Source organism: Balaenoptera borealis, assembly GCF_965194805.1.
Source record: "Balaenoptera borealis genome assembly, chromosome: 6".
NCBI classification, from domain to species: domain Eukaryota; kingdom Metazoa; phylum Chordata; class Mammalia; order Artiodactyla; family Balaenopteridae; genus Balaenoptera; species Balaenoptera borealis.
Genome location: NC_138863.1, coordinates 30,133,604 through 30,158,205, shown reverse-complemented (window position 1 = coordinate 30,158,205; position 24,602 = coordinate 30,133,604). Strand labels below are relative to the sequence as shown.

General features: G+C 50.0%; 1 protein-coding gene across 1 annotated transcript in view; it reads left to right on the top strand.

Moving 5' to 3' along the window:
- Positions 1 to 24,602, top strand: part of NRP2 (neuropilin 2) — a gene marked incomplete at its 5' end in the record, with an annotated part of 102,547 nt that overhangs the window by 33,811 nt on the left and 44,134 nt on the right. The window contains 5 exons of the mRNA XM_082396773.1: positions 12,130 to 12,274; positions 13,411 to 13,760; positions 15,639 to 15,783; positions 19,557 to 19,673; positions 22,608 to 22,748. Coding sequence (XP_082252899.1) covers positions 12,130 to 12,274; positions 13,411 to 13,760; positions 15,639 to 15,783; positions 19,557 to 19,673; positions 22,608 to 22,748 — 898 coding nt within the window. The remainder of the gene's footprint in view (positions 1 to 12,129; positions 12,275 to 13,410; positions 13,761 to 15,638; positions 15,784 to 19,556; positions 19,674 to 22,607; positions 22,749 to 24,602) is intronic.

Sequence of the window (24,602 nt, the reverse complement as noted above, 5' to 3'; positions counted from 1 at the left end):
TGACAGCCTTGCTGCTGTCACATCTTGCACAGCAGAGAGAGGAAGAGAGCTTGCAGGGTGCTCTCTGACTGCAAATGAAGGAGAAAGTGTGTTCGCTGTCTGAGTCTCCCCGTACAGGATTCATTGAGCATTTATGGCCTGAGTCCCTTGCACATGCTGGGTTAAGAGTCACAAAACACCATGAAACTGCCGTTCGGGAGTTACCGAGGTCTGGGAGTAAAAGGGCACAGATCCTGAGAGGGAATCACAATGTCCCGAAGAAGAAAGAGGACAATAAATAATGAGGAGAAATTCGGTGTGTCGGGGATGGGATCTGAACTGGCATTCGTGTGGCAGCGAGGCGCTGAGTTCGCTCGGCTGGTGCCTTCAGTGTCTGGGGCCCTCGGAGGTGTGTCCGCATGGGTGATGTGGGGCTTTTGTTGTACATGTGGATGAATGTCTGGCACTCCACTTTCCTAAGACACGTGGCGCTCTGGCGGTGAACAGGCCCGCAGCTGGCGCCCGCGAGGTACATACTGGGTGTGAGGTAGACTCAGCGCATGGGGGGCTTATTGGAAACGGCCGGTGGTCTCACGTGGGCAGGGCGAGAACTCCGTTCGTTGTGGGTTGGCTCTCGGGTCCCAGAGGAGAGTGCTCATCCTTCCCAGTGGAATCGGGAACTGAGGGAAAGGGTCTCTCCTCTTCCTGCCACAGTCCCAGCAGCCCCCTGGTCGGTCAGGTGTGAATTATCAAAAGGCAACACAGGTGGTCCAACCTGGAGAAGCCAAAGGTCTTTTCCAAACAGGGCCCCCTTGGCTCCTGTCACTGCCCCAAGGCAGCTTGCTGTTGCTGGTGCAACTGGAAACCTTGGACCCAGAAAATCCTAAACTATAACGTTGGCACTGTTTCACTCGGGAAATGTGAGTTTTTAAAGGAGTGGATTTTTAAAAATTAAAATCGCCATAGTAACATGGCACCATTCATCTGAAATCATGGCTTCTAGATATTACCAGGTGTCTCTCTCTCTCTCTCTCTCTCTCACACACACACACACACACACACACACACACACACACCCCATTTCACAGATAAAGTGAGAGACTTAGCAATTGAAAGACTTCCCCATCTTGACGAGTTGAGCCAGGTCTGGTTTCTCATTGCCTGCCTTTGTTTCAGGAAGAGTTACCAAATGTCACTTGGACATGGCAAGCCAGAGTCTGGCATGGCTTGCTGGGAGCACCCTGGACTGAGTCCTCATCCCAGCCTCCTCTTTTTCATACCCTTTCTCTCCAGCCTCCCTTTTCAGTAAGAAACTGGTAGAACCCAGAAGGTCAGCCAGGCAGGCGAGGGCCAGCAGCTGGGTCGGGGTGGGTACAGGGGAGGGGGAATAGATTCCCCCAACCATCTCCCTGTCTAGACTCAATGACTAAGCAGCACTGGCCAGAGGGATACTGTAGCATAAGCCAATTTTAAAAGCGTGCAGATGGACCGGGATGCTATTTAAAACACCATTTGTAGGAAATCTGCTTTTGGAAATACCTTAGCACTGCACATTTTGATAGAATGCTGTCCTCCCTGGCTTTGTCCCTGGTATTCGTTCTGCAGGGAAGATATTCCTGAGGATGGAATTTAGCTTTCTGGGTTCCTTTAGAACCATTCTTCTCAACTTCTTCATATCAGATACATCCTCCTCTCTTTTTTTTTTTTCTCTCTCTCTCTCTCCTTTGCCTCCTCTTCTCACCTGTAGCTAAATTTCTTTCCCTAGGAGCCAAGGGGTAATTTCATTTTTGTTTTGTTGTTGTTGTTTTTTGGCTTTTTAGCGAATCAGTCCTGCCCACATAAAGGACGCTGGGGCAGAGGAAAAGCCCTTTCTGTCCCCATTAGAAATTCATTCTCTTGGTCAGAATGGAAAGCCTGACAACTAAGCATCGCCCCCTCCCCATGCTCCCTCGTCGCCCCTCGGGTGTGGCAGGCAAGCTAGGAGACCTGCCAGATTCTCGCCTCCGGGGGTGATCTCTGCTGCTCCTTCATTAGCAGATCTACGCCGGCCGACTGTATTTCATGTGCAGATTCCGCACCGTTCATGGTGCGTCAGCGCGGCGCTCTGGCTGTTCGGGTTGAAATAGTTGAGTGAACCGTGCCAAATAGATTTGTCAAGTCTGCTGCAGTTTGATTCGATGCCATGAACGGGAGGCGGGGTGAGGAGGGGACTTGGGGGCAGTGCGGGGAGAGGCTTCGTCTATGCCCCCGGGGCTCTACCGCTGAGCTTCTCTTTGTAGCTGCGGGATGGTGGGCGCTGTGCTCACGGTGCTAAGTGGTGGGCTTGAAAGCAGAATTCAGCCAGCAGGACCTGCGAGCAAAGCCCCGCAGAGGTGGAGGCAACAGGCTGCTCTACTCCGTGGGGCAGGGGGAGGGTTTGCGGATACGAACCAGGGCACAGGGTGTGAGGAGGGGACGGTGATATTTGGGGCAGAAATGTGGGAACTTGATTCCAATCCCCTGGTCACTGTCAACACCAGTGCGGTATACCAAAGACCAGGGAATTGGGGAAGTCAGAGAAAAACAAGATTCATGAGCACTCAGGGTAGTGGAGGATGGCTGTGATAGTCCCTTGCAAAACAGTATTTACAGTTTGGACCCAGACTGGGCTGAGGCAAGGCCTGAGCCTATGGGGGGAAGACTCCCTCGTGGCCGGGAAGCAAGGACGACCGAGAAACTCTTCTGCAGTCTCCCACAGCCTGTGAGCGGCCTCTTCTTAGTCTCTTTCCATCCACCAGGTAACGGTGAGGCTGCCGATGAGAAAGGCATTACACTGTGGCCGGGAGTGTTGCAAACGTCCTCCTGGCAAAACGCAGCCCAGTTACGCAGCCCACGTGTACAGCACATCCCCAAATCCTCGTCCAGCTCCACGTGCCATAAAAAACGGAACCTATGATTTTCCTTTGGGGGGACCCTCCTGATGCGTATTTATGGAGTAACCACAAGGCAGAGAGCTCTTCTGCCTGTCAGAGGCCACAGCCAGTCTACACGCTCCCTTAGATTATACAAACTGCTTCACATAGATTTCTTCAGAAACCACAAGCATAAAACTACTGCTTTGGTTTCACCAGCTGTATTAATAACACCCCAAACATAGACAGAGTGTTGTAAATACAATAGTAGAAGGTTCGTGTGTGTGTCTATAATTATAGGCACAATTATGAACACACGAACCAAGGGAGGGGCGTGGAGAAAGATGGGGGGAGCTGGAAGGCACGAGGCCTTGTCAAGATCCTGCTCACCTCTGAGATGCTGCTTCCGTGAGTCTGCACTGGAGGCAGTGGGGCTGAGGCTGGGGTCCGGGCAGGAGGATAGAGGCCATGCCCTTATATGTCTAGGCAAAAGCCCTTGATTTCACTTCTCCTTTATTCGGTAAACATGGGCATCTTTCTTGCTGACACTGCTCTGGTTACCTTGCTCTTAGTCACGGTGTTGCTAGGCTGTTCTGACGTATTTGGAAGAAATCCCGGCTAAAAGAAAGAGTCTGTCGGATGCTACGTGTGTCCTGATGGCCAGATTGAGGATGGGAGGGTGAGGGCGGGGATCAGGTAAGGTTTGGGTCCAAGAGTTTTCAGAATTACCCTGTAATGAGTAACAGAAGTGCACTAAGCTCATCCTATTAATGTAATGATGACTTCCAAGGGGCTTGGAGAACCCTCAGGCACAGGCCCATTTGCTTCAGAGTTTAACAGTGTTTCAGACTGTGGAATTGAAGCTCTCAAGGCAAAGTCATTTGCCCCAGGGACACGGGGAACCGTGGAGTCCCTTGGAAGGCACCGGTCACCAGGCTTTGACTTCAGGCCAGTGTTTCCATCATCTGATCCAGGTCTGGCTCACCATCTTGCATCCAGAGGGAAATTGGCTTCCTCGATGTTCCGTCCACGGGTCGAGAGGGGTGCATATTCACGGAGATCTGAAGTCAACTCGTGCTTGAAGGTCATGGCTCCAAGCGCGGGGCTCAGCATTTTGGATTTTGGGCCCCATCATAGAATCCTGAGATGCAGGGTTGAATGAAGTTGCTTTGCGTTTGATTTGGCCACATCCCTTCAGAACAAATAAACCCCCGCTTCAAAAATCCTCTGTACTACATTTATTTTCCAAATTAAAATGAATCGTTGTGAGAGCCATTTGAGAATTTAAAACCCTCTGTGAAATTATCAGAGACTTAAGAGGAGAGAGAGTGGTGTCATAAAACCACACCCCCCAAATCAGTCAGCTAACGGTTAGAACCATGCGGTGTCTTTTTGCAGATCTTCTTGGATGATGCACTACGTGACCTTGGAAATTTCTCTTCACAGCTCCGTGCCTCAGTGTTTCCACCTGCCCTAATGGAATGGTGCTGTAGCTACTGTTGGCAGAGCACTCTGGGATCTGTGGATGGAAGGCTCTCTGCAGATATAACTAATGTATTAGACCCACAGAGCTCTTCTTGAACAGAAGGAAGTTATCAATTTAAAAAGTAACAAGGGATCTCCCATGGGATATTTACTGCCTCCTTTAAAATCATAGGTCTGGAAGGGACCTGATGAGTGGTCCAGACTTCTCCCTGCATCTGATGGGGCCTGTACTTGAGCTGCCTCAGATTAACGGTACCCCTCATTCTTCAGTTAGGAGCGCAATTATTCCTCCAATGAAAATTTTTAGGTTTTCAAAAAATACCTTTTTTTTAAGCCTCCTGGTGGATGACTGGCTTTTCCTTTTCCTTTTTATTGTAATAATTTTGTTTACTGTATATAAGATTAAGACAGTGACTCAAACCATCAGCTAGCAATGGGCATCAGACTTTAGAAGTCATGGATATGATTGCATCGTCTAGGGTTATATATGTTTAGAAGAGGGCTGATGACCTTTTCAAATTCAAGTCCCCCCAGTTTATCTGTCCCCCTCAATTATAACCAAGAATAATCCAGGGCCCTCGGTAATTAAGTTTGTCCCTTATCCATTTGCCATGGGATGAGCTCAGACCTTTAGCCTCTCCACTTAGGAAGCTCCAGGGAAATTTTCATTATACACAAGCTTGGAACCTTTTCTCCATCAGGCTCCCATGGCTGGCTTCACCCAACTCCCATGGGTGCTGAATTGTCTCCGGGAACTGAGGCCAGCCTCCCTGGTGCTCACAGCCTTGATGCTAAATTCCTCGTGCTTCCCAGGCCCCACTGTGCATAGGGGCCAGTGGGACAGAGCAGATAGCAGGGGATGTGGAACGGCGCTGTGATTTTGCTTGGGCTGCGAAAACACGCGCTTTGCCCTAACCTCAGCACCCCTAGATGAGCAGTGGGGTGAACACCTCTCCAGGTGGACTGTCAGGTTCTTTGCCATCACCGGTTCCCTGCTCTGTGCTCTCCTGCGATTTCACCCGGAAAAGGAGTGCAGGTGGCAGGTAGACTCAGCAGCCTCATTCCCTGTACCTTTTCTGCTCTCTTTTCCCCACCTGGAAGTTAAAGGTGCCTCCTTAAATAATGTGGCGGTGTCTTTGTAGGAGGTTTTCAGCGTGGAGGCCCTTCCCACCCAGGTAGAATGTCTGTTTCTGCCCCACCTTCCCAGGAGGACTTCCGGCCCCTCGTTGCTCTGATGCTCCACTCTCTCCCACACCATCTCTCCTTCAGCCCCAAATCCCAGAGCTGCCCTCCTCTCCTCTCCTCCCTCGTGCTTTCCTGTCTCAAATCCTGAAACCCTAATCCTGTTAGTATGCTGTGTTCCAGGGCTCAGTGTCTCATGGGGGTAACATAATCCCGCAGTAAATCTAACGGGCCCCGCCAGGCTCACACAGATGGGGGTGTGCACATCCCACCCACCTCAGCCCCCAGCCCCAGAAAGAAAGCCGTCTCCCCTGCCCTGCACCCCACGGCCAGCTCCCGCTCCTCTATCTCCTCCCTCACATCAGCAAAACTGCTTGATGACAAAAACAGCCCTGAAGTAAAGGAGGAGGAGACAAGAGGGCATCGTGGTCATAAACGAGCATTTGGTGGTTAGGGAATTTCTTTGCCCTACCCGCATCCCTTCCCTCCCTTAAATTCTCTCTCTCCCTCTCTCTCTCTGTCTCTCTCTCTCTCTCTCTCTGTCTCTCATCTCTCATATATATATATATATTTATACATGAGAGAGACATCCTTTCTGATTCTGTATCTGGCTAAGTTCCCACATTCACTAGAATAAAAGCAGCTTTAAAAAAATTTTCTAGTCTTTAAGGAAGAGTTTTAAGAGAGAAATGTCAGGACCATGATTTACAAACAGGAAAAAAAAGGTCCATTACCTTAGCATCATTCCCCGAGCGCAGCATTCACCCTCACCCACACCCTTGCCTGTTTGGTGCAACAAATTAATTAAACAGGATGGCATTCATTGATGAACAATGTACGTCTACGTGTAGCCCCGACGGCTGGTTTTAGAGAAAATGCAAGGGAAGGAGGTGGGAGTGGGAGGGCTGGCCGTAGGTTCTGCAGTGAGGATGAGTCGGTACCATTGTTTCTGAGACAGATTTTTTAAATGCGCTCCTGGTTTCCCCCGTCTCTGCCCTCGACTCCTGTCATCTCTCTTCTCTGCCTGCTTTGTTCTCCTCCTTCAGTGTCTGTGCCAAGGAGATTGAAAAGGAGAACTTTGGATGCAACGCAACATGTATTAGTGGAGAGAAATATTTATTCTTAAAAAAAGGAAGAAGAAGAATATCTCCTGCACGGTTTCTACCTCAGGGCTCCAACACTGTGTTGTCTTTGAAAGATTTCCTGCTTTCTGTGCAATCCCTGGAGCTGGCCACGTTCAGATATTTACAGCAAAATAGAAATAAACTATAGGTCACAGCATAGGGAATGAAGAGACGGGCATGCGCAGATGCAATACTGAAGCCCCATCAGGAGGGAGGCTATGCACAGAATGAGGGCCTGCCTCGTGGCGGGAGGTTAGACAGCCAGGAACGCTGTGAGCCTGCACCGTGTCCTTCCACCAAGGAGCTCAAAGACTTTGACGGACACGGAGCATCTACACTGGCCTGGGCACCCGGATGTTGATGGCAGAGATGAGCGGTGTATGGGAGAGGGATGTAGGGCTGGCAGAGGATCCCCCCCGCATAGAGGCCTCCAAGGTAGGCCGTGAAACGCTCACTGTTCTCAGCAGTGCCTGAGTCACTGCATACTCTTCAAAGAGAACTTTGGGAGGGGTCAGCAGGGAGACGTGGTGTGACTAGAAATGGGGTGAAAGACAGAGAAAAGATGACCTCAGTGATGCTTTCTGGCTAGATGCTTCTTATTAGAGTTTATATATTATTTTCTTTAATTTGTTTTTTACATAGTATTATAGTCCCTGCCTTACGAGCTCACAGGAGTGGTCAAAACATGTTGATTTTCTTTTCCTGGGGGGAGAAGATTGGGTGGGGGGGTGAAGTTGTAGATAATAACCAAATTGGGATATTGGAAAGCAGCCAATTTGACTGGCAGAGGCCCCCCCCCTCCCCCCTGAGGTGCAAATCAGAAAATCCATGAGGTGCTGCTGGTTTCTGATTCTGTCTTACTGAAAATAAACCAAAGGTCTCAGGAATCAATTGGAAAGTGTTGGATTATGTTCAGAATTCAGCAAGGCACCAAATGGATTATCCAAACCACTTCGTGTCCTGAATTGTTTTTTAAACTTGGTTTATAGAAGTGCACTTGAAGAAATCTTTATGTTCAACATAGCTTCATATATATATATATATATATATATGTATGTATTAGTAATTACAACATAATCAGTGCTATCCCCACCTCTTAAGAAGGTTAGGGTCACTTTGAACACACCTCTGGTTTTCCTTTGGGCAAGAAAGCAGCCATATTAACATTTCTCTTTTAAAGTTAACAAAAATGTATACCATCTGTGACATCCAGCTTTTAAAGCAGATGTTAAAATGTGATCACCACGTTTGATATACGTCTATCTGGGTATGCCATATGCTGACAAGCCACTGAGTTTTCTCAGCAACATGGACTCCTCACTGCAAAGTTACGGCCTGAAAATTCCTGGCCTTGAGACGAGACTTGAGAGTCTGTGGCTTTCAGAACTTGAACTTCCCCAGTTGAACAAAGACCTATTTATTGCTTGTGACGTGGTTTCCAGTCCAATATCTGTCCTGGGTATCGTGCAGGCACTGGAGCCAGCAGGGAGGGCTGGTAGAGTTGAGTGTCTACCTGCAAGCGTGTTATCGACTTTATTTTCCTGAAGGAGAAATCAAGGTATCTGAGGTTTATTGATTGGCCTGTAGTGATTCAGTGAGTCGGAAGGGAATAGGGAGTAAAACCAATTCCCTGGTATCATCTCCCAAGCGCACAACCCCTTACCTTGCAATGCCAAGACTGGAAGCCAAGGATCCATCTCAGAGAATTTGATCAGAAAACATATGAAGGGTGATTCTGAAACCACAGAAGCATTGAAAAAGTCATAAAGATGTATAATGTATGATAGCATTTACCAGCTATAAATAGGGCAGTGCAGGGAGAAAAAATAGAGACCTTGGAAATCCACTGGGTCAGGAGAAATAGAAACTGCTTAATATTTCATTAAAAATGGATCTTCTTAAATTGCACTTTGATATCTTTGGGCCAAAGACGATATGTCAGAACTAAGGTGTTGTTATTTATTACTCTTCGTTATTAATCATTTGAACTGTTATTGAACTAAAACATCAACAAGATATATTCTCCCTCTGAGCGGGGCAGTCATCATGTGTTCTGGGCACTGTTTGAAGTATATGAAAATCCACATCACTTGTCCACAAAAGCACTTAGGCTACAAGGGACAAGGGTAACTAAAATGCCATGCTAGAAAGTGGACACTTCTGGGGCAGTTCTAAATGCGAAACTCTTGTGAAGAAAGCCTTAGAATCTGGGGGCCAGAGCGGACCTTACAAATCAGCTCATACAATCCTCTCATTTAATGGAGGAGGAAATTGGGGCCTGGGAGAGGTAGAGATATTTGCCCACACCTAGGAGCTAATTAACAGCAGAGTCTGGCTCCTGGTTCAGTGGTGTTTGGACTTTTTTTTCCCACTACACCCACCTCAGAGTGAGAGGTATACAAAAAGTTTACTAAAATAAGATGGTATTCCTTCAGCCAAGGGTCCAGAGAGCGGAAGGCAGATATGAGAACAAGGTCAAGAGCAAACAAGACACCGAGAAGGACCTAGGCTTGGAAAGAGGAAGGATAATTTGAGGTCACATTGAAAGAGGCTTCATTTGGTTCCAGGGGTGGGAGGAGAGTGAGCAAAACTGAATAGCAGAATGAAAGTCAATTTGAGCACCAGGTAGATGTCCGCAGGGACATAAAACATGTGCCTGCCTCCCTTTCTGGCTGATGCCATTGTAGACAGAGATCCAGGGTCTCACCCAAGCCTGTGGCCACACGCATCCATGGGAAAACCAGCCCCTCCCCAGGTGTATACCCACACGTGTGTGCCCCCCGTGCCCGCAGTCAGCCAGCCTTCCCAAGGCAGTCCACAGACAAAGTCATTTCCTTACTGAGGAAGGAAAGGAAAGGTTTCTTGGTGTTGTCTGCCAAGGCTGAGAAATGAAGGGGTCAGATGAGATAAAATTGGATATTAAAAACACGAGACGTGCTGTGTTTCTAAACGGTACCAGCGTGGTGTGTACGCTGTGGATTAGCAGCTGTGTGAAAGTTCAGATCCACTCAACACTCCAATTATATATTCACGTGGAGAATCAAGCCCCCGCCCCTGCCCCCCGCTTACAAACTCCTTAGCACCTCCTGCTGGAGGTCACACACAGCCACCGTCACCATCCTCAGGGAGTAGGCCAGTGGGGACCCACCACTGCTCACAGCACCCGTCCGAAATAAGCAGAGGGCTGCATTTGCTTCTTCCCTGCCAAAGCAAAACAAAACAGAACAAAGAGCCTCTGCCTCACGCCGAATTCTAGGAGAACCGGTTAATCTCTTTCCCTTGGATTCAGTCCCTCCATCCCTCTCCTCAGAGCTTCAGAGGAAGCCAAGGAACGGGCATGGCGAGGCTTAGGTCGTGCTGGGCCCTGGGCCCTCCTTCCGGTGGTCCCTCCCCAGATTAGATCACAGAGGTTCAGGCGCCTCTCTCTTCCCTTAGGCCTTCTCCCAGGTGTCTGGAACTGACCCTCTTTCCTTCTGCTTTTGTGGCCCTTCTTCCTCCTTTGCTTTGTCCTCAATCACTATGCAGGAAGCAGCCAACCCGAAGCTGGGAGAGATGGGTGGGCAAGCGGTCCTGCCTCGGTGCTCCCTGAAGTCAGCTGGGCAACAGAGGAGGAAACTGGTGGACAGGGACCGGGGCAGAGGCTCCCCAGGGGAGGAGAAAGGACAGCAAGGCTGGTGCGGGAGCTGCCCTGGAATCAGTGGGCTCGACACCAGGAGCAAGGGCTTTCAACTGAATGCCGTGGTCCAGAGAGAACTTGTTTCCTCCTCTCCCTTCCTCTGTTTCTCTTAAACAGGCCACTTCCCCTCATTTGGCAAAAGGTATGATGGCTCTTAGCCTTCCCCCCCACCATCAGTGGGGCGCTCTTAACCGCTCTAACTTTTGACCTTAGTACGTGGGAAATATAGAAGGTTCAAGGTTGCCAAATGGCAGAGTTCCTGATTACAGTTCCTAAGGAAGCAAGGACCGCGTTGTTAATTAGCTCTAAGCTTCTGTGCTGCTTTTCGCTGTTACTCGGATCATTCTACGTTGGGATTAGAAACACCCTGGGAGCAAGCACGTCACTGAACAGCAGCTCTACTTCCGTTCCACCCATGCTTGGGGACCTTCAGGGCTCCATGACTCCTAGCCACCAACATAAACACTGCAGATGTAGAAGAGATGAGAGTCAAGGGAGAAAACCACAAGCCTGAAGTCTAAAAACATGGCAAGGGCTTGAGATCTGGACAGACATCTCCGAGCCTCAGTTTTTTCATCAATAAAGTGGAAATAATAGTACTTACTTCCGGGGATGTTGTAGGCCTAATTATGTTTACACAGTGTCTGGCTCAATGAGATTCCAGTACACCAGTTTCCCCATTCCCCTTGTCCCAGGCCTGTCAGTGCCCAAACAGCTCGCATGTTATAGGTGCCGTGAGCTGAAGGAGCTGGTCCCCCTGCCCAGGAGAAATTGCTAGTTGTTGCAGAGTTGGCTGTGAGTGGACTTACAGTCACTTGGTTGTTAAGAGCTATGACAGGTATGATCTAGAAGTGATGGTTAGTTGGTCTTTCCCTTCACTCTTATCCGGGGAAACCAAGAGAAACTTACATATACTTGTTCCAGCTACTCTTTTTCCTTTTTTAATGGAGAACACAAAAAAAGCACAAGGTCCATATGGCAGTTATTGATTTGGGCCATCTGGTAAGCTAGGACTTGCTCCTACCATGTTGGATTAGAAGCTACTCTGGAAAGCTTTTCCTCCCATAAGAGATGCATTGGTCAGATGGGGACAGGGATGGATTTCATTACAGGGCAGGGACTACAGTGAGAGAAAGCCAGAGCAGGACTCCGACAGTCTGTCTGCAACCCTGACCCTACAACAAAGACCAGAAAGAACCAAGAAAGTGTTGATTGACACAGGGGCACCGGGGGTCGACAGTGCTTCCACCCTCTCACCCATCCATGGAGCAGGGAGACCTCTAAGGAACTAACAGAAACAATTGTGAAGCACTTTCTTATTATAAAATACCCTGGAAATCTTTCTATAGGCCTGAAACCGGAGGAAAAGGGAAAGTCAAGTTCAAGCTAGTGAGAGAGGTCCACAACCCTAAAAGATGACATTGTCACCCCATTGTTAAAGGATATTCTACTTTCATTTTCCTCTCTCTCTCTCTCTCTCTCTCTCTCTTGACTTCTGAAAGTGTTTTCCTTTCATGGTGCCTTCCTCTGCTGGCCCTCAGGCCCAGAGGCAAAATTTTCCTTCCCTCCAAAAGTTTTTGTGAAGACCATGTATTGTTTTCAACTTAGAGCAGTGTGAGAAATTAAATGTTTTTCATGGTGTTTCTAAAACAGCACCAAACAACAAACCCACTGATTATTTCTAAGCTTAAGGGAAATGAAATTGAACAGACCTTTCCCTCTCCGTCAAAGACTGCGTGGCTCACCTACACACTGGGATTTCTATAACCTGGATTCGTGTGTGATATTACAGGTCTTCCAAGCCAACAACGATGCCACGGAGGTGGTTCTGAACAAGCTGCACTCACCGCTGCTGACACGCTTCGTCAGGGTCCGTCCACAGACCTGGCACTCGGGCATCGCCCTCCGCCTGGAGCTCTTCGGCTGCCGGGTCACAGGTGAAGTGGGGCTCCTGTGAGGTTGGGGAGCTCTGCGCCCCCTTCCAGCCCTCTGCAAACGGCTTGATTGCACCATGTGACCTTAACAGAAGGCTGGCTTTTACCCGTAACTCCCTGTATGGGTATTGAATGCACACTGACTCTAGACCCTGCCTTGCCGGCTACCGTTTCTTCACGCACGCTCCACTCACTCATTCGCTGCACAAATACTTACGGGAGGCCCGCTGTGTGCCAGGCCACACATTGGGAGCTGGAAGTGAATAAGAGAAGGGAACCAGCAGATGGGGTCTCTGACATGCTGGAACTTTCAGGCGGGTGGGCAAGATAGATAATAAACAAATGTAAGTACAGGGGTAATTATACACTAAGATGCGTGTGTGAAGGAAAAGGACAGGAGGCTCTGAGAGTGAGTGAGGGGACCTCATTGAGTGTTGATTGAAAGTCTGGGGGACAGCCTTTCTGAGGATGTGACACTTAAACTCGGGGATGAGTAAGGGGTAGTCTGATGGTGACTGAGGGGAAGAGCATTTTGGGTAGAGGGAACAGCATGTTCCAGGATGCTGGCAGGATGCAAGGCAGTAAAGAGCTGGGGTAACACATGTGAAATTAAGATCTGGTCCCAGGAAGGGTTCCATCTAGTTGGGGAAATAACCCCCCAGGTAACAATTCAATGCTCAGCTGAGCTCCCCTGCACTCACCGCCCCTAAGAGGGTCAGTGGGGAGTGTGTCACCAAGGATGTGAGAGTCCTTGGCTAACAACGTGAGACACTCAGCCATGCCAGGGACCATGCTGAGGGCTTTTATATTGTAACTAACAGAATCCACGCAACAACCCCCAAGAGGTAAGTACTGCTATTAGCCCTCCTTTAGGCTTGGGGAAACTGAGGCACAGAGCACTTCAATTATTTTCCCAAAGTCACGCAACTAGTAAGTGACAAAGCAAATGTGAATCCAGGCAGTCTGGTGCCCAGCCGGGCTCGTAACCACAGTGCTATCCCACCTTGAAACGCAAAGAAATCAGTGCTGACTTAAAAGTGTTTGATAGTCAGGTCCTTTGACAGTTCCCTACTGACTGGGGGTGGTTCCAGTTAGTAGGGTACCAGCATGACCTCTTGTATCTTCCTCCCTCTCCGCAGACGCCCCCTGCTCCGACATGCTGGGGATGCTCTCGGGCCTCATTGCCGACTCCCAGATCTCTGCTTCCTCCACCCGCGAGTACCTCTGGAGCCCCAGTGCTGCCCGCCTGGTCAGCAGCCGCTCAGGCTGGTTCCCTCGGATCCCTCAGGCCCAGCCGGGCGAGGAGTGGCTCCAGGTAGACCTGGGAGCGCCCAAGACCGTGAAAGGCGTCATCATCCAGGGGGCCCGCGGAGGAGATAGCATCACTGCCGTGGAAGCCAGGGCGTTTGTGCGCAAGTTCAAAGTCTCCTACAGCCTAAATGGCAAAGACTGGGAGCACATCCAGGACCCCAGGACCCAGCAGCCGAAGGTAGGATGTTCCCGGAGGACTCCCTAACCTTGCCCCAAACAGGGAGGTTGATTTGGGGGATGTTGATTTCCCATCTAGACGGTCATCACCAACCCCTGCCAGTCAAACAGATATGAACTGAGAGATTACTTTGTGCCAGGCCCTCTGCTAAATGCCTTATTTTAACCTTTACAACATCTCTAGAAGGTAGGTCCTTTCATCCCTCCCATTTTAGAGATAACAAAACTGAGGCTTGATGTCATGCCAGGGTCATACAGTACCTGTGGTAGAGCCATGATTCAGACACGAGTCTCACTCCAGAGCCCAAACGCCTAACCACTACTCAACACTGCCTTTCTAGTGTCTTGGACACTCTTTCTACCCTCTTTCAGGTAAAGTGTCCTTGGAACTGGCCAGACATCCAAAGGGAATGTGGTTTTTGGAGGCTCAACTATAGAAACTAGTGAATTACTTCCAAAAACAACTGTGTTTTTCTGAGTGTTGCTGCACTCCTTTGTATTTTCCTGGGCTTGACTGCTTAGATCTTTCTTGCCTCTCACACAGAGGCTGGGAAGAGGCAAGAGAAACTAACACCAGGCCAAAGTGCAGGCCAGTGTAATACCCCCTCCTGCCATCGGAGGAGTGAAGGTCAGCCCTCAACGAGGGGCACCGAGGAGCCCCAGGAAAGGGAGAGGACATCACACCCCTGTCCGTCTCCAGGTTAATCTCCCAATCAGCCAGGCGTTCCAATCCTCATTGCTAAGTTACCCCTCATTTTCCTCAGAAGAGCAGGGCCCCTAATAAGGAAGGGGTATCACATGGCTCTGTTTAGCAAATGTTTTCCATTCTTAATGCAGAGGCAAGGGCTGGGTTGGAGGTTTTGCAGTGCTGATGTAAACTCCCAGCTCATAATTCCAGCGGCTTGGAAAGGCTCAGTGCTTGGTAACTGGAACCTTCAGTGGATGCAGCAGAAGTCGGACCACTGGCTCCCCCAGGGACAGCTGACCCTGGCTCTTCTTGACTATTCTGGGGGCCTGGGAAAGGAGATGATCTTAGCCAGGGTCAGAGCCTGCCCTCCCCAGGACAGTGCCCCCCCTTTTGGAATTGTGGGCATCCTGCAAAATGAGGTGGCTCTGCTGCATTCCTAGATGCTAATCAGCTACAGCCCCTGGCACACCTGCACACCAACAGTCCCCTAAGTCACTGGTTCACAGGTATGCTCTGGGTTGGGTCCCCCACCTGGCTTCAGCCAGGGCAGCCCCACTGTCATCAATTTTATGTAGTGTGGCTTTAGGTGAGGTTCCTTTTGACAGAATTTCTTCCACTAAACCAAGGTTGGGGAAACACAGTCTTAGATTATCAGGGTGTGACCAGTGGAAATTGTCATTAGCCTAGAAAAGGGATGGTCACTTTCCCTTCAGCCTCTCAGTGACCTGGCATTTTCTAAACCTAGACTTTCAAGCTGGGACTTTCTAAATCTAGACTTTTAAGCATCTGGGGAAGAACTTCTTTTTCTAGTAAACCGAGAACTTCAGAACAGGCAAGACAGCCTAAATGCCCTTCACTCCTCTCTAGCCAAATCCAGCTTAATTAAGACTCACTCAGAGCCGAATTCTGAGTCCTCAGTTTCACTCCCAGGATAGAGGACAGAACCCAGCAATTGCCACTTTCATCTGCTCCCCATTTGCCGTGTTTCTGGGACCTCCCAAATGAATAAAAACTTTGGTCTGAGAATGGGGCTCCCACGGACCAAAACGGGCAGTGACCATGAATTAACTCTGAAGCTGCCTTCTGGTTGGATGTGAGGGGTGGGGTGGGAAGGGGGGAGGAAGGAGCAGAAAGGAGGAGTGAGGAGGGCTCCCACCTAAGAAGGGCTGAGCAGCCTGTCTCCCCCTGCAGCTGTTTGAAGGGAACATGCACTACGACACCCCTGACATCCGGAGGTTTGACCCTGTCCTGGCGCAGTACGTGCGGGTGTACCCTGAGAGGTGGTCCCCTGCGGGCATTGGGATGCGACTGGAGGTGCTGGGCTGTGACTGGACAGGTAAGGCCCTCTTTCCACTGCGGGTCTCACTCACAAGGTCTCATGACCCCGGCTTCCTGGGATGGCCTGGGAGGAGGTCAGACCACGACGGGGACGGGGCAGAGGGGCAGCCAACCCTGGGGTGAAGCCCCATCAGTTCAAAACGCTGCTGCCCCCTGCCTGCCCTGGGCTCCACCTTGTTCTACCTCAAACCACGGGCACTGCAGCCTCTGGACTCAGGACAGCTTCTCAAAGGATGTGCTGTGTCATTTGTAAAGGATCATTTCAGTCCTGCAACCCCAGTCTCTCAAAAACAAATCATAACCACACACTGCCCACCCAAATTCAATTAGACCCTGACTCTTCAGGCCAGAGGGCTGTGGCTGTTGATTTAGGGAAGAAAAAAAAATGCTCATGATAATAAAGTAATCGGTTTATGTCTGAATCTGGCCTCCAGATGTCTGTGGCTAAGAGACTTCATTTTCATTTCGAAGCCACATCTGTAAAAGGCATTTATTTGCTCAGGAGGGACCCTGTTGCAGGGGAGCTGCCGAGAGCCCGGCTTCTTCCCCGTGTGCCGCAGGAGGCTCGCTGGTCTCCACCCTGCGTCCCAGGCCCTGGGAGCACCTCCGAGTCTCCTGAACGAAGATGAGGCCCGCCGATCAGGGCCACCCTCCTGGTTTCCCGGGAAGCACCCCATCCATCCTTCCGAGTCGGGTCCGCCTCCCCTCCAGGCCCCGCCCTCCTCCCCCGGCAGGGCTGGCACAGATCCCAGCTCGAGCCCGAGCCGGAGCCCGAGCTCGCTCGCTGCCTGCCAAACGGAGCTCGGGGGGGCGCGCCGAGCCAGTGGCAGCAAGCGCAGCAGGCAGGACCCCGGCCCCAGGTATCTCCATTTTCCTGTCTGTGCCGTACCTGTCAGCAGCTCACCCAGCAGGGGATCGTGAAGGATTAGTAAGAGCATGTCGGAGAAGTGCTTTTGGCTCCCGGGGAGAAAAGTGCTGCCTGTGAGCCGTTATGATGGCGCCGAGGAAGTGTCCCGTTGAGGCACGAAGGCTGGGAATCGGGCCCAAATTAGCCTTTCTCACCTTTCAATGGAAGGCAGCCCCAGTGAACATATTTTAGTGGGAAGACACTTTACTCCCCATCACGGAGTGAGGCCAGGTTCCCTGCAGGCTGCTGAGTGTTCCTCACCTGTCCTCTTGCAGGCGCTGAAAACTGCCCTCCAACAATGACACCAGCTGGCTTCTTCTGGCCAGAATCAGAGGCTTAGAGATGCAGGGGACCCGAGGGCTTCTAGGCCAGTGGCTTTCAAACGTTTCTGACCACCATCCACAATTTAAAATAAATTTATATCACGAGCCACTCGACTTACAAGCATGCGTGCACACACACACAAGCACACACACACGTGTGTGCTTATGGGATATAGTATATCATTAAGCACCTGGACTCTGGGGACAGATCGCCAAGTTCAAGTCCTGCCTCTGCCGATCTCGGTTATCCTAGCTGAAGAACGGGGGTGACCATAGTATATCTACACCCCCCAGGGTTGTCATGAGGATTCAATAAAATAATGGATATAAAATACTTAGCCTGCTGCTTGGCACCTAATAAACTTGTTATGATAAGTAAGTGTGACTGAAACAAAAGGTTCCCAAAGCGGTGCTCTTCCTTGCCATGGGAGTACACGCTGAAATATTATAGCCCCTATTTTAAAACGCTAGTCCTGACTCATGAAATTGATCTACAACCTGTTAACAAGGGTGACATACAGTTTGAAAAAAAACCACCGATCTAGGCCAATGCCTCTTTCACAGAGAGGGAAACTGAGTCCCAGAGAGAGGAGCCACTTGCCGGAGGCCGATCAGCTACCTGAGGGCTGACTCATACTTCCCTCCTGTCCCCGGTCCTCCGTGCCACGCCTCTTCCCAGGCTGGCCCTGCTTTATGACCGGCTGGACAATTGCTAATGGCCTTTTCCTCCTATTGCCCCCCGCCAAGCTGGCCCAAATTACACCAGCGATGGTCAGCAACAGGTTTCTCATTTCAAAGTCCTCCTGGCCATTCCTTGGAAGATCAGAGTAGGGGCTCGATACCCTCCGCCCAGCCTCCTTCCCTTTGAAGTCTCTGACATCTGGTTTCAATTGCCGGGGAGCGTAGTTTGATGGGCAGTTACCTCTAAGTGTCCAGTACAAACACAGTGGGCACGGAGACCGGCTACTGTTTCCTCACTTTCATTCACACGCCCTGCCCTCTCATTGCCTCGCCCGCCCCCTGTGCCCCTGGATTTAACATTATCTCTCTGCCACCCAGCTCACCCACTCTGCTACCTAACATTTCCAGGAACCGCTCTCCCAGGCCACGTGGCTTTCTGCTTGTCAAATTTCCATTCATTTCTGTGACTCATCCTTCTTCCCTTCTTCATTCCTACCCCAAAAGGATAACACGGAAAATAATGGGCTGGGTTGAGTTACTGCAGCTAAATAATTTGACAGGGCTTCTTCACCTGTTCATTTGTTTGTATTTCAAATGATTACTTCTTGCCTTGCTGACCATAGTCTGCGTTACAATGGAGTTTGAGATTCTGTGACACAGTAACAAATAGGAACTTACAAGTTAGGACGCTTCGAGGTTACTTGCCCAGCCAGGTTTGGTCACCTGCTACTTGTATTTTGAATAAGTTGCCAACATTGACAAGTCTGGAGATTTTCCCTGGAGATTTTGTTTGTTTGTTTCATGCGAGGGAAAAAAAAAAAATCTTTTTGCAAGATCTGGCCACACTGGGCCACCTCCCCTCGGCTCTTCAATCTGCTGGAGCCAGTCACGTGGTGGCCTCCTTTCAACCAGGTGTGCAGAACCCCTCTGCCACCTCAGGACCCCTCTGCCACCTCCTGTCCCAGCCTTTACTCTCCCAGCCCCCAGCAGGCCACCCTCCCTTACAGTAGCAGTCAGCCTCCTAGAAGCATTTGAATTTGCCACACCCTGACCTAAAGGCACAGCCCCAAATTATTTCCACTGAATGGAGTCTGAGTCACTTTGAGGCCATATTCTTTTCCATCCGGTTTTGTGCAAACACGAACAACGATGCCTGGGGTCGCACCTCCCAAGCTGTCTGGCTTGGCTATGACTTCAGCCGTTGTGCTTCTGATTATCTTGCAATAGGTGGGCCCCCAGGTCGGGTTAGCTTTGGTTCCGTCTGACTCAGAGAAGGCAGAGAAGAGAAGGCCTGTTCCACGCGCAAGCAGGGCTGAGCCCGAGACACGACAGCAGTCTCCCAAGGGGCTGTGCACAGACAGGTGTTTTCCACAGGAACGGAAGCTCACTCCGTTAACCCCGATTTTTTTCAAACCATTTTTGATGGGTGTCCTTCATTGCTTATGTGTGTTGTGTCACCCACACCGGTGTCTGAAACAGAGCACCCAGAGCATGGTTGAGCCCTGCCTGTGGTCAGTGTCACCCACATTCATTACTGCCCGGCGTGCCTGGCCTTTTGTGCTGGCCTCAGGGCCTCTGCTCTGGAGTAGAGTGTGGGGTTGTGTTCGTGCCTCCGTTACGGCTATTTCTACAGCTTGGGACCATTCTCCTTAACACAGGCCATGGTCCTGACTTCATCACAGCACACAGAAGTGACTTCATGGGTGTGTGTGTGTGTGTTTCCATCTTGGACTTCCTTTTTCCTTCCTTCTTGAAAGGCCCACCCTTGGAGAGGAGACTTAGTATTTGGCATCTTCCTGCTGGGTTTTGACACAGGCTGCTGCATGTGGTATTCACTCCCCTTCCTTTGCCTTTCTGCAGACTCAAAGCCAACGGTTGAGACACTGGGACCCACCGTGAAGAGCGAAGAGACCACCACCCCATACCCCATCGACGAGGAGGCCACGGAGTGCGGGGGGAACTGCAGCTTTGAGGATGGTGAGGATGGGGCCAGAGCCGTGTTGCATCCGGGATGGTATGGGTGCCGACCAGTCGCAGTGGAGGCTGGCCCACGGCTGGGGCCGGCACCTGGGGGTCCCCTAGGTCAGAGGTCAGGGAAGTGTGGTACTTAGGGGCTTGGGGCAGTGGCTATTTCCAACCAATCTAGAAGCATTCAGATATTGGAACAACAAGGACAGCCCTACGGGCGTGAACCCACTGGGCATCAGCTGAGATAAGGGGCCATCCAAGGGCATGCCTCCTTTGAGTAGTCTCCTTTCCCAGCCCTCACTTCGTGTCTTTAGAATCCACAGCTGTGATCGCCCCTCCTGCTAAGCTTGTCTCTGGAGCACAGTCAAGGGAAGATCTGGCTGTCATCTGGGTGACTTGGTCAGTGGAGCATGATAGGTTAACTCAGCAGTTAACCATGATTTAATTGCGTTGCCCTGTGTCTTTTACCACCACCGGTTGAGAAAGCCTGACAATTAGGATTATAAGATAGGGCACCCCATCCTCCACGAGGCGAGCGCAGGTCAGTGACAAAGACAGAGGTACGAAAAGGCACCTCACCCATTCCTCAAAACTCAGGGCCTCCTCATTTACGATCAGTCTCTTCACATGGGAAATCTGTAGCATTTTCATTTTATCTTCTAAGCATATCCAAGTTAGAGAAAAACAATAATTGGCAGAGCCCAAAAGGACATCACATTTTAAATCTTCCTGCTAAGGTCACAGAATATGAGGACATTCCTAACAGACCACAAAGTTTGGAACACCTGGCATTTTGGGCTAGAATTTAATGCTTGACAGCCTCAATTTACAGTAAATTACTGATCATTATTAAACGTTCATTAAACCAAATGAGGGAAGATTGGTGAAGAGGCTTGGGAAGTGATGGAGACATAAAGACATAGCACCGAGTCAGTAGGTAGATGGTGAAATCTGTGGACCCCGCACCCTTAGCCACTTGACAGTGTGAGAAACTGCAAGGATGCCGAGGACGGCTCCCCAAGTTGGCTACAAAGAAGAACGGGAGGGGAGCCAAAAATAAATGCTGAAGTTGTGTGACTGCAAAATGATAATTTAATGCATATGCTCTCAGGAATGTGCTTTTGTACATTGCGTGGGCCGGGGGACACTCTTGGTCAGGGATAGTTGAATGCAGAATTCTGACATTTTAATGAACTTGTTTTTGTTTTATGAAGAGGAGAAAGAGACTTGGAGAATCTTCCAAGACATGTTTGAAAGAGTTTGAGAGCCAAAATTGGAGCGCTCTCATTTACTGTGTGGTGTTGGATTAGCAGGGTTTGCTTGGTGCAGGGCAAAAGGAGGGGGTTTTGTCTAAATGGCAATCCAAAGGAAAATGTAAGGACTTTCAGAAGTTTAATATAATTTTCCCTTTTATAGTGGTTTGTTTCATTTGGGGTTTCTTTGGTGGTTCCTCCCCTCTCGCTTTTTTTTTTTTTTTTTTTTTTTTTTTGCTAAAGATCTCTTTGTGGAATTGGGTTCCTGAGATACGGTATGCGTATAAACATTAGAGAGGAATTATGGTATATTGAATTACTCCATATTTTTGAACGGAAAAATAGAAACTTAGAAGTTGTCGGGAAAAGGGGATGGGGAGGGCTAAGGGCTGACTTTTCCAAGCCACAGGTTGATGCTTCAGTAATAGATTCCATGTGTTTCTCCTCAACTCAAGCTGACTTTGGCCAAGGGTGGGCAAATATTAAATATTCTTTCTTGGGAAGGGGAGGCACGAGCAGGACCCGGTGGCAACCTGCCACCAAGGCCAGCAGTGCCCTTCCCCTCAGAGGTGAGCCGTCCTCACCCCCGGGGTGGGAGCAATGTGTTTCTACCAGTCGGCTGTTCCCTTTAGACTTCCTAACCTGCCTTCCCCATGGAAATTCCTCTCTGGGAACCCTGAGAAGGGAAGTGAAAAGGCCAAAGACCCCACTTCCTCCCTGCTACCAGCGTTAGCCAACACTTTTCCGCTGTCTCCGCAGCTACTGTGGACAAGAGTCCAAATCTGGGTTCCCGTTTCCTCTCTTTCCCCCACCTCCACCCCACCCCCGACTTAATCACATGTTCGGCACCAGCTCAGACTGGATTTTTAGAGCTGAGTGGCACCTCCAAAGAAACCCTTTGGGTTCGGTCTGTTCGCTTAGAGGTGAACAGCCGAACAGACAGGGGCAAGCCAGTGTGTGGTCTCTTAGATTTCCATTCTCTGCTGTCCCTGGAATCCTGGCCTTCAGGCACTCTGAGCCATGTAAAATTATTTTTCCTCCTGGTCAGCGCTGAGCTGGGCGGCAGGCTGGTCTGGTCCCCTCGATTTGCCCTAACATGCCAAATCGCCCGCCTGGCAGTGCCTCCCCTGGGGATGCTGAACTGACCTGGTCTTCTGAAACAAGAGGCCTGGCACAGGGAGGTGAAGGGGAGCAAACAAGCCTCCCTTGTTTCCAAGGTCACTTTCTCCTCCCTGGCCAGCACCTCCCGCATTTTGAATTTCAGCCTCTCCGGATGCCAACGGGCTGTCCATCACTGCTGACAGCCAGGTTGGCAGGATCCTGCCTTCCACTGAGGCACTGGGGAGACATTCTTCTCTGGCATTTAAGGAACAGCAATTTCCACATTTGTCTGCTCTCCAGGGTGGACAGAAGAGGCCGATTAGAGCCTGAAGCCATTTGGTGGCCTCATTTATAATTGCTTACTATGGGAACCACTGGCAGACTTGGCTTTCATGCCTGGGAAGGATGAGACCAAAGGCTGACCCGAAAGCCAACAATCGCCAAGATGAGTTAAATGAATAAGCAAAGGGAGCCATTTCTTTCTCTGCTCTCCCCTTAGGCCCTGCCAGCCGTTTAAATAGCACCACTGTGGCTGTTCTCCGAACCCATTTCATTTGCCTCGTTTCGGGGTTTTTGTTTTCCCTTTTAGACAAAGATTTGCAGCTCCCTTCAGGATTCAACTGCAACTTTGATTTCCCCGAGGAGCCCTGTGGTTGGATGTACGACCGTGCCAAGTGGCTCCAGAGCACCTGGACCGGCAGCTCCGGCCCCAGCGACCGGACGTTTCCAGGTAAGCCAGCCTCGAATTAAGCGATGAGAGGGTTAAGGCCAGCCTGCGCCACGTTTTTCAGCTCCACATTCCCTGACAAGCTTCATGACTTCACGGAACCGTCCTCTGCTCTTTGCCCGCAAACCACCGGCCTTTACTGACAATGTCACCCGACGGAATAGCTGGTTGGCGGTTCCTGGCCCTCTCTTGTGATTACAGAGCAGCCGGGAAGCTGGGAGGGAGCGAGAGAGGCCAAGATCAAAGAAGAGGAAAGAAAGAGCAATTAGGAGGTCCTAGGAGAGGGGATGAGTCAATGTCCCTTTGTTCCCGTAGCCAGCTCTCGATGCCACCATCACAGAGCCCCTTGTGACTCCAAGCTGGATATTGTTCCTAAAATGGCTCATTGGGAAGCTGCTGGCCCCAAGTCTGAGTGACACTTTTTGGAGGGTATCATCACTTCTGTTGAAGACCAAGTCGAGGGCCTGAAATGCTGCCACACCCGTGGGTGTCTAGCAGAGCTGCCGGGCACTTGGCCCCCTGAAGGGTGCTGTTGCCAGTCCTTGGAATATTGTGAAGCCGCCCTCTTGGTTTCAGAGAGCCAGATTCCAGAGCCTCTCCTGGCACTGTTGGTAGAGAGGAGTTGCCTTTAGCCCTTCTAAGCAGGAGTTGTCCACTCTCTCCATTGTGGCATGCTTTTACAGCGATATTCTGGTAAGTGTTTAACGACCGGCTCTCCAGGTTTAAAAAAAAAAAATCTGCTTTGTAATTAATGTTTGCCACTCTCCGTGGTGTAAATCCTCCCACTGTGGTTGAACGCAAGCTACCAACGTGACATCATCGGAGGTGGAGTTGAGAAGTACAGCTACACAGCCTTAGATAGTTTTTTTTCCCTCACACAGATAACATAGATAAAAATAACTTCCGGATCATGCATATCAGTAAAATGTATTAAAATAATTAGGAAGTATAGCATTTTGAGAATTTATTTCCTTTCTTTTTTAATATACTTTATTTCATTGCAACTTTATGTAATTCAGTTGTTAACAATGCTTGCATTTCACAGTAGGCTTGCAATATTCCAGAAGACTCCACAATTGGCTCTCACAAGCCAGTACGTAGCATACGTTGCTCTAGCACATCGCGCGTTAGCTTTCAGCGTTCCTGGAGCTTGGGCCCCCGTAAGCGTTTGAGAGGGAAGGACTTAATTCTAGAAATTAGTAGATCATATGTTGCCTGCCTAGAGAATGAAAAGAGGGAGGGACCTCCCCTTCTTCAGAGTCACCCAGAGCTGCTCTGCTGCCCCTCACCCCAAGGACTGGCCGTGCCCCCTGTCTCCAGGGACGGCAGTGGGACAGACGCTCTCCGCGGGCCGCCTCCTGCGCTTGCTTTCCCGGAGGGTCACAGCGTCTGCTCCGGAGAAAAACATTTTCATATTTCAAGTGTTTATCTCTTCAGGATTTGAGTGCTCAGAGAGATTAATATCTGAAGATCACCACGGCCTCAGGCAACAGGAGAGAACACTTACCCTCGTCCCAGCGTTAATCACCCTCCCCCCTCCCGCTCACTGCAATAATGTTTAATTAATATAATGAGCCTCCTGCACGTTGGAAAAAAAATACTTATTTTTATAACCCAGCCTGGATTTTTCATTTCATTTCCTCTCCTTTGAGACTTGGCCCAATTAATTGGTTGTTTTCCCAACCTCTACTTTTTATCCAAACGTAAAGGAGATTTGCCGTGGGGGTGGGGTGGTGTACGTGTGAGGTTTATGTGTGTGCATTTGTGCGCTGTGTGTGTACGTGTAATGTTTATACATGTGCATTTGTGCACCGTGTGTGTACGTGTGATGTTTATACGTGTGCATTTGTGCGCTGT